The sequence below is a fragment of the Gopherus evgoodei genome, chromosome 3 (genome assembly GCF_007399415.2).
Source record: "Gopherus evgoodei ecotype Sinaloan lineage chromosome 3, rGopEvg1_v1.p, whole genome shotgun sequence".
Classification (NCBI taxonomy): Eukaryota; Metazoa; Chordata; order Testudines; family Testudinidae; genus Gopherus; species Gopherus evgoodei.
In genome coordinates this window covers 166,321,165-166,335,117 of record NC_044324.1, presented here as the reverse complement: position 1 = coordinate 166,335,117, position 13,953 = coordinate 166,321,165, and the positions used below count along the sequence as shown (strand labels likewise).

At 39.3% G+C, this 13,953-nt stretch overlaps 1 protein-coding gene across 1 annotated transcript in view; it reads right to left on the bottom strand.

Moving 5' to 3' along the window:
* The window catches only part of BABAM2 (BRISC and BRCA1 A complex member 2), a 341,856-nt gene that overhangs the window by 139,130 nt on the left and 188,773 nt on the right, over positions 1 to 13,953 (bottom strand). Inside the window, 1 exon segment of the mRNA XM_030557316.1 lies at positions 3,858 to 3,967. Coding sequence (XP_030413176.1) covers positions 3,858 to 3,967 — 110 coding nt within the window.

Sequence of the window (13,953 nt, the reverse complement as noted above, 5' to 3'; positions counted from 1 at the left end):
GGTCTATAGGTGGTGGGCAGAGGAGGAGGTGCCTGCCACCACCTCGTATGGGGAGGACAAGGAGGATACGTCCAGGACTAATGGGTCCTGCGGCAAGTCCTGCTGTGGGGGGGTCCGGCTGCCCTAGGTCCTTCATGCTAGGGGCATGGTCCTGAGCTGAGGGTAGGGCTGTTGCCTCCGAGCTCCTTGGGGCCTCCGGAACCTGAGGTTCTGAGTGAGCAGAACGAGAAGCTCCCAATAGAACACCTTGGGCCTGATGGTATCCCCAAGGGGTCCAAAAGGACCATTGTGGGGAGTCCCTGAGCAAGATCCTGCCTCGTCGTGCCATTGGCTAGCTCTGTCCGCGTCCTGGTCATGAACATGGTAGCCACTCTCTGCTTGGGATGACCTCAAATTGGGGCGGGAAGACCAAGGTGGAGCCGATCACTCATGCTGGGTTGCACTGTCATGTGTTGTTGGCCCACGACGCGGGGATGGAGATTGGTGCCGCAGTCTTGAGTGGTACTGCGATCTGGACCAGGACCAATGGTCATATCAGTGCCGGGAGGTAGACCTGGCCCTCAATGAAGATCTACAGGCGACTTCGGACCGATGGTGCCGGGTCTCGGCACAGGGCAGAGAGCGTTGGGCTGAGTGCCGCTTCCATGAGGAGCTGCTTCAAACAAAAGTCCCGCTCCTTTTTTGTCTAAGGCTTGAATGTCTTACAAATGCAGCACTTATCTGATTGATGGGATTCCCCCAGGCACTTCAGACAGGAGTTGTGGGGGTCTCATGGTAGGCATCGGCTTGAGGCAGGCCGAGCAGAGTTTGAAACCCAGAGACCTAGGCATGGGCCTGGTACTGGGAAGGGGAGAAGCCCCTTATTTCCAATTACTATATACACTTACTACAAAAGCTACTATTAACTACAACTACACTAAAACAACTATCTACAGGTATAATGAGCAAAGTGCTAGGGAAGTGGAGATCAGTTATGCCGTGCTCCACAGTTTCAATGACTCTTATGGGCAGTAAGAAGGAACTGAGAGGGTGCTGGATCGGTAGGGACATATATCTGGTGCCATAAAGGTGCCACTCCAGGAGGCACTCAGCCGACCCACCAAGTGTTGCTAGGGTAAAAATCTTCTGACGATCGTGCACTCAGGGCACGCACACCTAATTGGAATCAATATGAGCAAGCACTCAAAGAAGTGGGATTACGGCATAGCGTGATTTTAAAGTGCAACATCTGTTCCTGGATAACTCCACTCCCGAACAAGAGTGTCCACACAAGGAGTTAATCAGGAACAATTACTCTGAATGGTAAACATGCTGAATTGAGAAGTGTTCCCCTAACTCTTCTCCCTTTCCATCAACATGCCTTCTGTTTCCAAAACTAGGTTGACCATACGTCCCGTTTTGGCTGAGACAGTAATTTTTTTAAGCCCTGTCCTGGCTGACCTGACTTCCTTGGCAAACGGGACTAATGCCCACTTTCGTCAAAAAAGTAGGATGTGGAGGAACATGCCAGGAGGGAGGGGAAGAGTAGTGATGCCAGCACTAGCCCTCAGGGTGGGGGAGGCCTTGGGCCAGCCCCACATGGTGTCCCGTTTTCCCTATTGGAAATACGATCACCTAAAACTCCTGCATAGTTGCTAGAAAAGAATAGTAAGAGCTAGGCAGCTGGGGCAAGGGGAAGGGGGCAAGGAGAGGGGAGGAGATAAGATACTAATGCATCTTCAACCTGCAGATTTTCTGCATTATTACTTCCCTACACACTGAAGAGAGGAAATTTATGGTAGACCAATATATCATCACCTGTACTTGAGATAGGAACAGTGAAATTACCACGTAAAGTAACTGACCATTATCTGCATTATTCTGGCCAAAAAAGTACCAGCAATGCTGTTATTACTACTACTAATTTGAATCTCCCACCTAAGGGCAACAAACAACTTCAATGAATATATTAGTTAAGCCTAACAACACACTTGTGGAGCACTGTAACTAAGTACAATAGTTTATAGAAAAATAAATAGGCCCAGAGAAATTATATAACTTGCCTAAATTCATTAAATTAAATGCATTTAATGATACAATCAAGTTAATTCAGCATTTATTAAAAAAGAAGTCAGTTCATATAATCAATTACTCTAATCTGACTGCATGTAACTTGTTACCCTAATCAAGGGTACCTGAGCTAACCTTTTCACTATCACAAAGCTCATCAGAGAAAATGACTTGCATTTAAAATGAGCCACTAATGAAATCAACACAGCCATAAATAATGTTAAATGCAGGAGAGAACAAAAATCTTTTCTAAAATAAGGTTAGATGCTAAAAAGACTTGAAAACTCAAAAGAAGCAATATATACATTTTCTACAGATTTTTCTTCCCAGATACCTTGTAAATCTTATGATTTTATCTCAGAACTAATCTTGGATTTTTTTAACACATCTGCTTGGTCATCCATCTTATCCATATCAATGCCTTTTTGGTTTAAATATCAGAATGTCATGCCCTTTTGCAAACCCTATGTATTATTAGTGAGCTACTCTAAAACTATGGTAGTCAGTACTTTTCCATCTCTTCTACTCCACCCAAGGTGTTTTCAGCAGTTGAAAGGAATGTCATTTCAGTATTGACCAGAAAAACAAAAGCTCTCAATCAATGTTAGCTTTAACTCGACTTCTGTGTAACTGCAAAGTCTAATATAGTTACTTCTGTGTAGTAATGTAGATAAACCAAGTAAAATGCTTAACAAGGCAAAACAAAAGAAGGTGAAAAAGAAGCTCTCCTTTTAAAGTGTATTTATTAATATCAAACACTTCCCCCACTATCATTGGTTCCTTATTCTGCAATCTAGAGCTATAGTTAGGCAACCAGACCTCCTCCTCATACTAAGAAGCCTTTTCAATATTCCTCTGTAAGGGCATTATGAATCTTTGAGGCTTTCTTCAAGGTAACAAACTATGAAGATTTTCTTTTGGGAAACTTTAATTTGTCAGGTGCTGTGCAAAATAAGGACTTGCACTACAGGATTTTCCAACGTATCTCTAGTGAAAGTCACTTGTAAGCCTGAAGTGCTTTTCATGAAACTTTCAAGCAGATATTTCAAGACTGAAGCACTGAAGGAGAAGGAGAACATTGGGACATTGTTAATTCCAAAAATGGAAGCAGCCAAATCTAATTTAGGAAGCAGATTTTTCCCTCTGACCTCTTCCATTTTAGGAGTAAAAATTAGTTTATTAGCAAGTCTGTGTGCCAATGGTGTTGTCCAACAACCTTAAAATCAAATATTCTGACACACCCCCGGAAAAACATCTTACTGAGACTGCAAATTCCTGACCACAGTTAACAAATATAGCTTTACAGCTCTTGTAATAAACACTGATTCAAAACTTTTTAACTGTATCCCTTTCTATTGTACAAACTGCCTCTCTTCAGGGAATATGTATCAATCACACACAGGCACAGTGCACACCTACACATACATAAATATATAAACACAATCTTAAAAAACAAAGCTCTCCCATCCCTGGGGGAAATCTGCCTGCTAAGCTGAACCTGATGCCGCTTCCAGTACGAGTCATTCCAGGAAAATGTAGGTTGATTTTCAGGGATCAGTGGACCCACCAACAGTCTAGCCAATGGTGGCTCAGCTCTATAAGTGGGAGGCACATCAAAATGGGACGGGCAAGACTAACTGAATTGCTCCTTTCCAGTCAAAGCCAATTACAGTAATCATTGTCATGGCTTTTGTCAATTAAAAGCCAAAGTGGTTTTATGGCCTACCAAAGACTTCCTACATAAACAATCAGAGTAAAAATTAAAAGCTCTGAGAAGAACTGGAATACTCAACAATTATTCTACTTACTGTTCAATACGTGGGGACAGATATAGCTTGGGGAAAACCTGAGCAGCTTCTGTATCTTCAAAACTGACTGAGAGAAGAGCAACATCCTCTCCTGGATCTTCATTCACATCCTGAATACAAAGAAAAAGCAGGTAACATCAAACTTAAAGTAATCAGAACCTTACTAGTAAGGGGTCAAAGAGGGTCAAATACCCAGAGTAGGTAAAAGAGACATCAAAGGTTGAAGGGCCTCAATTTGACAATTTAAAAAAAATCTGTTTGTAAATTTCACTTAATTTTTTTTAATATTTTGACAAATTCCACAGTGCTCATTTTTCTTCAATTGATCAAAAGAAAATCAATGATGCAAGCCCAGCATTCACAAGCAACCCCTTACAGTAACATACCATCTTTTCAGTGTGTTGGAGCATAAACATTTTAGTAAAAAACAGATTTCATTTCTAAGATTCCAGGGATTGTTATAAACAACTGATGAAAATACCAAAGAATCTTCATATATTGTTGGGTCATTGAGTTATACACCCAGATGTTACATTTATAAACTTTTGTTGAAGTATATAGACCTGATTCTCTGTTGTGTTCAGCTTCTGTTTGAGCTGAGGGTGACAGGGATTTGGGAGTGTGTGTGTGTGTGTGACATTAAGGTTAGGTTATGGCTCCCTGATTCTCTGCCCCAGCCCTGGCCTCAGTGCAAGTTAGAGTGTGCATTTAAGGCTACCCTTTCATAACCAATCTCTGAGGTGTCCCTCTCTAATTTAGGCCCTATCTGCACTAACTTCCAACTGTGATTTTGTAACCCGGAAGTGGTAGTGACCTTAAATGACATCAAGTAACATAGGGCAATTCGTTGTCCATAAAGTAGTCTTTCAAAATATTTATGTCTCACCCTAGCTCTCTGATAAACTGCATTTGCTTCCATCCCTTTAGGAAAAATATGGACAGTTAAAAACTGTAGTGTGGCAGGGCCTTAGAACAGGCTGGCCATATTACACAAAACAATAAGAAAGAGCTGACAGTGTTTTTTCAGATATTTCTCCACTGTGTGGCATAGTTCTGATCTACAACACAACAATAGTGATCACAGTACACAAAACCTCCCCCCAGTACTGCATATATTTTCATGGCTAGTAAAAATTTGAGACAATTAACGTCTTTCACTCCTGAAGTCTAAGTGCAATATTAACTGTGTTGTCCCTGTTAACTTGCTAAGTCACACTAATCAGATGAACAGAAGTGTTAAAACGGATTAAGCAGTAGAGTCTAAGGATCAAAAGGATCTTGTTTTAATTGATAAGCATTTGTCACATGATGCAAGGTATAGAGTACATTTACCATTTTCATATTCAGGGTATCTCCAGGACCACAAATTCTTTTATGCTAGAAACCCGTGTCAAACACCATGCTCACATTAGCAGAGAACACATGCTTTAATTGGCTGCACAACGGCAAGGCAAAATTGAACAGTTAAAATCCCACATGAGTATTGTTAATGCTCAAATAGATCAAAAATTCACCTCTCCACCCACACACTCAATACAATGTGACAGTACATGTACAGCTTCTAGAATATACCATCTAGCTCTACCTTCCTTCCTTCAAGAGCTCAGTGATCAAAAGGACTCCAAAAAGACTGAGATATAAAAACATCTATCAGGAAACTAAATGAAAATTAGCAAGAATTATTATGACTATTAATAATAGCATTTAATAGGGACTTTCATTGTGGATGAATTTTTAAAATATATAATTTTACATGAATACAATGTAATATAATACAAAATAATATAATAGTAACTAGTTAATGGTGCAACTACTTCTGCCAACATGGCATTGCACTGAATATTAAAATAGCTAAATTCAGTACAAGTTTGTGGAAAGAAACTGACATTGTCTACTACATTTCAGATTGTCATTTTTCAAATATACAGTATAAAAAAGGTCAGTTACAAACACAATATGCTTAACTCTCCAAAAAAGGTTTAAAAAGTACCATAATACAGTAACTGTTACAGAGCTGTTATGAAACTGGCTGACCTGTGGCTCACCCTGGCCAACACAGGATGGCCCCAGAGCTATCACAATACAAAGTCACAAAAAGGTCATTTTTGTATAGATTGGCTGGACCTAAGTGCACATTTACTTTATGTCAGACTATCAAACATTATTATAATTAAGTCCTTTTATATAGAATAGCACACTGTTTATTTCTTTCATACTGTACTTTACTTTTATTTAAGCAACAATCCGCTTGGTGGAACTGCATTCAACCTTAGTATATCGGTTACAACTGCTGTTTATAAAACTAAATTGAAAACACATGTTGCACAGATAAACTATGGGGAAAAAAAATCTGGCTTTTTAATTAATGGACCTTTTTGATGTGTCTGTGCCAGTCAAGATTTAACCCCTCAGAGCTGCATCTCTACAGAGCTGTTAATGATTGGATGACTTGATATTCAGTGTTTGTGTTGGGAAACAATTATCTTTTCACAGGACAAAGGCAGCTCCCTCGCAAGGATCACCAGAGTCAAAAGGCCAAGGATGTTTTTATGTTTTGTACCAAGCATAACCAGACATTATTTCCCCGTCTGTCTACATTTTGTACATGTGTTTTAGTCTCAAAGAATAGGCAAAACAGAACTAATACAACAGACTAAGTAAAATAACAAAGCAAAAGCACCATTATTATTATTTTTAATTTAGTTTCAGAAAGAATGATATATTTAGAGAATATACTTTCTTATTACTGTATCTTCCTCAGTGTCATAAGCAAATTTTGTTTCTTCAGTATTTTTCCCATTTCCAGAATACAAAAAGAAAAAGGTACTCAAACGTAAATGGCAACACATTCTGAATATTTAAAATGAAACAATCTTTTGCACAACATATAATTAACCATGGAACTTGCTGCCACGGGATGTTGTTAAAGCAAGTAGCTCATACATTTCAGAATAGAATCAGACGCTTTCATGAATTATGAATGGAATTTTTATAATGAATAATAGCATCTGTAGTTACACTAGTTAGGCTAAAAATAATAATACTTAGCATTTATATAGCTTCTTTCATTAGAAACTTTATAAAAGGTGGGTATTATTTATATTCAGTTCCCCATCTGTAAAATGGAGATAATAATCCTTCTCTACATCACAAAAGTATTGTGTGACATAATGACAATGTTTCTGAGATTCTTGGATAAAGCACATGGTAGTAAGTAAAAATACCAAGTTCTCAGTAATACAAAGTATCTTAAAGGGACATTTTAAACAACTTGAAATCTAGCCCACTTAAAAAAATACATAGAATTAAAACTAGTTCCAGGATGTCCCTCCAACAATTTAAGTGGCTTTTTTTACAATTATACATTCCTACTTTAAAAAATGTGCTCTCTCCCATTTCAATGTGAAAAACTCACACAATAGAGAAAATAGACTGCACAGGAAGTCAGTGAAAATGACTATAAAAGTGCTGTCAATGCACAATGTAAAGAAACTAAACGAAAAAGACGGATTTTCCTCTAGTCTCTTTCAGTTAGTCACCTTCAGTGCTACTTAAAACAGCAGGTAAAACATTTCAGATGTAAGTGCAATTTTTAAGTTTTTGACAAACTGGAAGAAAAGTCACAACTCTCAGTTGTCATTTATATTGCACACCCATGTTAGAACTTTAGTAAATAAGAATCAGGATGATTATCTACCGGTAAATCCTGAAAACTACAAAAAGTCTCCAGGTTTTGTGAAAATACAAAACCAATACGAAAGTTATGAAAAGTGTGGTTCTGAGCCATTCAAAGAAAAAAAAAGGTCTTTCCTTGGAAGCTTAAATAAGGGACACCAAATAACATAGGAACCAAAAAGGAAGATATAATTGAACTGTATTTCAATTTATATTAATTAGCACTATCTAAATGATCATGTGCTGGCTTTCATTCACAGCTAATGAAGCTATCATTCACAAATACCCTTCAGTTGTACATTTTACTGGAACAGCTGCATCTCTTTCACAAAAATTTATCCTTTTGTAAATTAATATGGATAGTGGTTAACTGTTAATACCAAAACTACATTTTATATTTTTAATTTAAAAGCATTGTTTTCCTGCATCCTACCTATTGTAAATGAAAACTGGGAATTTACGGGAATTGAGGATTTATGATGAGTCAGATGGTTGATAGCTAGTCCAACCAAAACATCTGCTCGTCACAGTCACAACTGCTATAATCCATTTCCTCTTGGGTCTGGAGCATAACCAAGTTGTAGATTAGGGCTCTTTTTCCTTAAAAATACAGTTTCTGGAAAATCGGGCATAACTCAGAAAAGGTAATCTAGAAGCTTTTTGTCTTGCTACCTTAGTCTGTAACATACTTTCAGGAAGAGACATTTCTATAATTTGATTTCCAAAATATTCAACCTGTTTTCTTCAAAGCAGTTGTATTTCTTTATGGCACTTACACTTCAATTATGTCAAGAGGCTACTTAATCAACTGCCTCCTTTTTTGTGTAATCTATCATCGTTATTATTAATGTTTGTACTGCAAGAGTGCCCAGAGGTCCTATTCAGGATGGGAGCTCCACTGTGCTAGGTGTTGTAGAAACATATATTAAGACACATCTTGGACCCTGCTTTGAACAGCTTACAGTCTAAGAACACACGCACCATGGTGAGGATGTGGGAGAGGGACATTTTCAAACAGACACAATTTTAATATATTTATATACACATAATATTGTTGCTTCTTTTTTTAACACACTTCCCAGTAACAACTATTATGGTCCCCTGGCAGGGTAAGCAAGTGATGCGTCACGGAAGGAATGAGAACATAACTAAGAACAATGCCATGAAATTGAGAAAAAGTAAATGGGCTGTTACCAGGAAATACTTCTTAACTGGTGTTCTATCATATTGTGGAAGAAGCTCTCCTGTCACTTAAAGCTACTTGACAAAGTACTGGCAAATATACTGTAGGGGACAAACCCTGTGTTGGCCAGACACTGGAGTTCTTTTCCATTTTTAACCTCTATGATTCTGTGAAAGGGGGGTAAAATTAAAGCGAATTAACAAACTTTTAGTGTGTCAGCAGGGTTCACATGAACAGTAAGATTAAGCAGCCTAGTGAGTTAGATTCATGCACCAGCTTGCCATACACTAAATGTTCATGTAGACAAGCCTTAGGTTTAGTAGTTCAAAAAAAAGCAACAAAACATACAGTAGGGAAAAGTAGTAAGAAATCAGGAGATGCAAATGCTCACTCTCAGTCTCTCCTGTTTCACTCTGGGGAGAAGACTTATTTATTCCAGAAAGTGCTTTCTTGTGTCTTCCAGGAAATCCATCAGGATTGATCAAGGAGTGCCCATTCTTTAAATAACATAATTTATGAAAAGAGAAGCTTGCACTACACATAGTACTGAAATGTTACAAAAAAACAGCTCATATGTCAAGCTAATATATTATGAAATCTTTATCAAAATACGAATCAGGATAATGTTCTGAAGCTACAAAAAATGCCTACACACTGCTTTAGGCGGCAAACACTTTAGTTAGCTGAAACCTGTTTCTGATCTTCATCAAAAGTTATACAGATCTAAATTGTAGTGTCTGAAGAATATTTGCGCAACTTGAATACTTCATCTGTTGTAGAATATACCCAGTCTTCTTCATTAAAATGAATACAGAACTGTTAATAAACTTACAAATTGAATATTTGGTGAGCAAGAGATAATCATTAGCAGCACTAAGGAGGATCCCTCTAGGCATCCATAATCAGCTATAAAGACACACAGGACATTACTCATGCATAAGCAAGGCACCAGTTGTATGAGTTTTCTGACAATTTTACATATAAATATATGGTGCCTGCCTACTATGAGCAACATTATGGGTCTGGTGTCTATCCAAGCAGTTTTCTTTTAGTGCATACATGGTAACTCACCACTACATTCCCTGTACAAGAGGAAAACGGCATAGAATTAGACAAACAACTCTGTTTTGAAGAGCATAGAAAAACCAACACATTAAAGAATAAATACATAAGAAAATATTCTTGTCTATGCAAATTCAGATTAGACATCAACTTCCAAGATGGTTTTGTCCACATATGTGGCATTTACTTTGCACCTATGTCATAAAGAACACAAGCAACCTCAAAATATGAGCAGTTTCTTATAAAGAGTTAACTGAATACTGGGAAGCAAGAGCAGGATTATGGACATGACAGACCAAAGCCTGTATAAGAAAAATGCTAGGATAGTCTCTCTAACGCAGGGGTGGGCAAACTTTTTGGCCTGAGGGCCACATCGGGTTTCCGAAATTGTATGGAGGGTTGATTAGGAGAGGATGTGCCTCCCCAAACAGCCAGGCGTGGCCCGGCCCCTGCCCCCTATCCGACCCACCCTGCTTCTTGCCCTCTGACAGTCCCCCCGGGCCCCTGCCCCACCCAACCTTCCCGTTCCCTGTCCCCTGACGGCCATTCTGGGACCCCGGTCCCATCCACCACCACCCATTCCCTGTTCCCTGACCACCCCTAGATCGCCTGTCCCTGACTGCCCCCCAGTGCCCCATCCAACCCCTCCTCTCATTCCTGACTTCCCCTCGCCCTGGGATCCCTGCCTCATCCAACCACCCCTTCTCCCTGTCCCCTGACCGCCCCCGGAACCTCTGCCCCTGAATGCCCATACGGTCCCTTCCAATCTTCTCTCTTTTCCAACTCCCTCCCCCCCCAGGACCCCTGCCCCCATTAAACCATCCTGTTCCCCGCCCTCTGACCACCCCGACCCCTATCCACACCCCTGCCCCTGACAACCACCCCGAAACTCCCATGCCCTCTATCCAACCCCCCCTGCTCCCTGCCCCCTTACAGCGCTGCCTGGAGCACCAGTGGCTGGCAGCGCTACATCTGCACCGCCCAGAGCATCACAGGAGGCAGCCGTGCTGCCCAGCTGGAGCCAGCCATGCCGCCCAGCTGGAGCCAGCCATGCCACCGCACAGCATAGAGCACCGGGTCAGGTCGCAGCTCTGCAGCCCCACCAGCCAAAGCATTGTGCCAGTAGTGGGGTCAGCTGAGGCTGTGGGGGTGGGAGGGAACAGCAGGGGAGGGACCAGGGATTAGCCTCGTGGGCCAGGAGCTCAGGGGCTGGGCAGGAGGGTCCCACAGGCCGGATATGGCCCGCAGGCTGCAGTTTGCCCACCTCTGCTCTAATGGATAAATATGGATAACTTTTAAGAACAGATAAAAAGTTTAGCTGGTTTTGCACTAAAATGTGTACAATCTGTAAATGCAACAGTGCAACGGTTACAAAGGAGATGCATTATATTCTACTCTAAAACTGGAATTTGGAATTTTTATGTTTTCACAAAGCCTGCTACTTTTGGATGTGCTTTAATGATATTGGGCCAAGGTGGGTTTTGTTTGTTTGTTTTTAATACTAAGGACCTGATTCTTCAAGTTGCTCAGCATCATCAGCTTCAATTGAGTCAATGAAAGCCAAGCACTTAAGTATATTGCAGAAAATGCCGAGCATCTCATATCATCAGGCTCCACATTAAGACTTCAACATAACATTTACATGGTAGAGAATATTTGTAGAATGGATTACTAATTACAATCATCAAGAATTCACAACAGGAAGGGAATGTGACCAATTAGTTAGAGCACAACAATAGAAGTAAAAACTGCTGGGTTCTGTTCCTGGTTTTCCCATTAATTTTCTGTATGACCTTGAATAAAGTATTTTAATTTCTCTGTGCCTCAGTTTGCCCCACTGTAAAATAGGGATACCTATCTTTCTCAAAGAGATATTAAGAGGCTTAACTAATCAGTATCTGCAAGCTGATTATACAAGTGGAAAACTTTTTGAAAACATTACAAAGTTGTTCTATTTCTACCTCTTTTTCAGGTGTTTTATCATGATAATAAAACAGCAGAGCATTATATAGTATCTCTATATGAAGAATGTCTTTTGCTTTCCTAGTTGGGAAAACATGAAGTTCTATGGTTTGGGAACAGATGCCAACATCATCACATCTCTCATAAGGCTTCAAACAAGACAAACACAGGTCTCTCAGCCATCACTGGCAAATAATGGGGCACATGAAAGACCTGGAGACTCCAAAGTTTAATAATTTTTCTGAAAATATTCTTCCTCCAGCATGTCTGCGCTTATAACCGTGAATCATTCCATTCATTCTGACCAAGCCACACTGCTTTGTGTGCCTATCTAAAATCAATTTTCTCTCTTGAAACCAAGAACACCAATACATTAAAAAAAAAAAGTAAACAATTTTTTTGAAGTGTGACAGTTTCATGACAGGTTAAACCACAAGACCTATTGGTCTGGGATAGTCAAGATAACAAACAAGTTACATTGATTTCTTGACACTGAAGGACAAATAAATATTGTATGTGCTGATACATAACTGTAAAAATAACTCTTATTTTATTTCTGTTCACTTTTATGCCAATTACTGCTGTGTAATCCAAACACTGAGCTACAAAATAACACTAATGATATTCATAATGGGCAGCACAGGAACTGTCGCCTTTCTGTAAGATGCATCATGTAACCCAATAAATTGTGAACCATGTTGGTGGAAGTCAGACAACCTCCCTCAGCTGATGCTGCCCCCTCCATCTCCACATTTCTGTGTACCAACAATCAGCACTCCATACTTCTCCAGCTCAACGTACAGCTAATCTGCTTTCATCACGATCTTGGTTTGAGACTGGGAAAGAGATGTAAAGGATTTACATTTAATGAAAATTAAAAACAAACATTCTTGGGAGCCTGAATGTGTCACTTTATTAACTGATGACGGCCAGATTTTGCCACCTTTACTCACATTGAAATCAACAGTGCTATCAGCTGCATAAGGAACTACTCAGTGTGAACAACAGCATCAGAATCTGGTGTTGAGAGCACAAGACTGAAAACTTTAATGCTGCTTCATAAGCATATATCTAGATCAAATGGCCTTTAAAATATTGCTCCATAGAAGCAAAATGATTCTTTCAGTTAATTGCTTCTTGTTTTAAATATAAGGGTAAGCATCCTGAGTAAATGAAAAGTATACATGTTTGCAGATGCAATGGGCCTCAGGATTGAAGAGCTGTAAAATTGGATATTCAGACTGATGCTGCCAACGTCCTCAATCAGAGATCAAATGGGAGAGCGAAGGAGTGGAACTCTGCCCATTTGTATCGGCCCAATTCATGCCCTGTCCTAAGTATATTAATAAAACACTTGTTGAGACAGGGGACACATTTAATTTGTTCTCATGTACATATGTTCATGTATGTTTCCTTGTTGTATGAAAACAAATTTTTCTGTCATCTTTTTGGGTAATTTTTTAACAAAACAAACATAAATTGATTGATAAAATAATAACAAAGAGGATTCCAAGTATATTTCCCTGATAAGAGTGTTGCCTAGTACCCCTCCTGGAATGGTTCAGCTATACGATTATTAAACATTAGAGAAAACGTACTAAGCTAAAACTAAAATGGGGTGAAGCCCAGGTTTCTGCGCTTATTCCTCCATCTATGCTGTGAAGGAGGTTCAGCACAGGAAAGCATTTTTAAATCAGACTAACTTTTAAACCATTCTTATGCCTCTCTGCAAACTTCATTTATTACTTCCTGGTTCAGTGAAGATTATTCTGTGGAATCATAAATATTATATATTACATGGATCACACCAAGAACTCTAGTATGAAGTTATAGTCTCAGATACCTTCAGTGAACCAGGAAGTACCAAGTTTTTACAGATGGAAAAAATGAATAATAAAAACGTCAGATAAAAACAAGCAAACAAATGTATTTGCGTTCACGGCTCTCTCCTTCAGCCTGATTAGTTATTGTTATCTTGATTTCAGTATCTAAAATATTTTAAAGTATATTGTTAAGCTGGAAATATTATCCGGTAATATATTTACCAACTGAAGTAGTCGCTTTTGTTAAAATACTCATAAAAGCTCTTTTTTGAAAATAATGTAAAATATACTTTAATAGGAAAAGTCCATCACACAGTTGATTATGTATGATATGCTGTATTTGAAGCAGATTAACATGTACCTACATATTTTTATAATTGTTTTAAAGAAG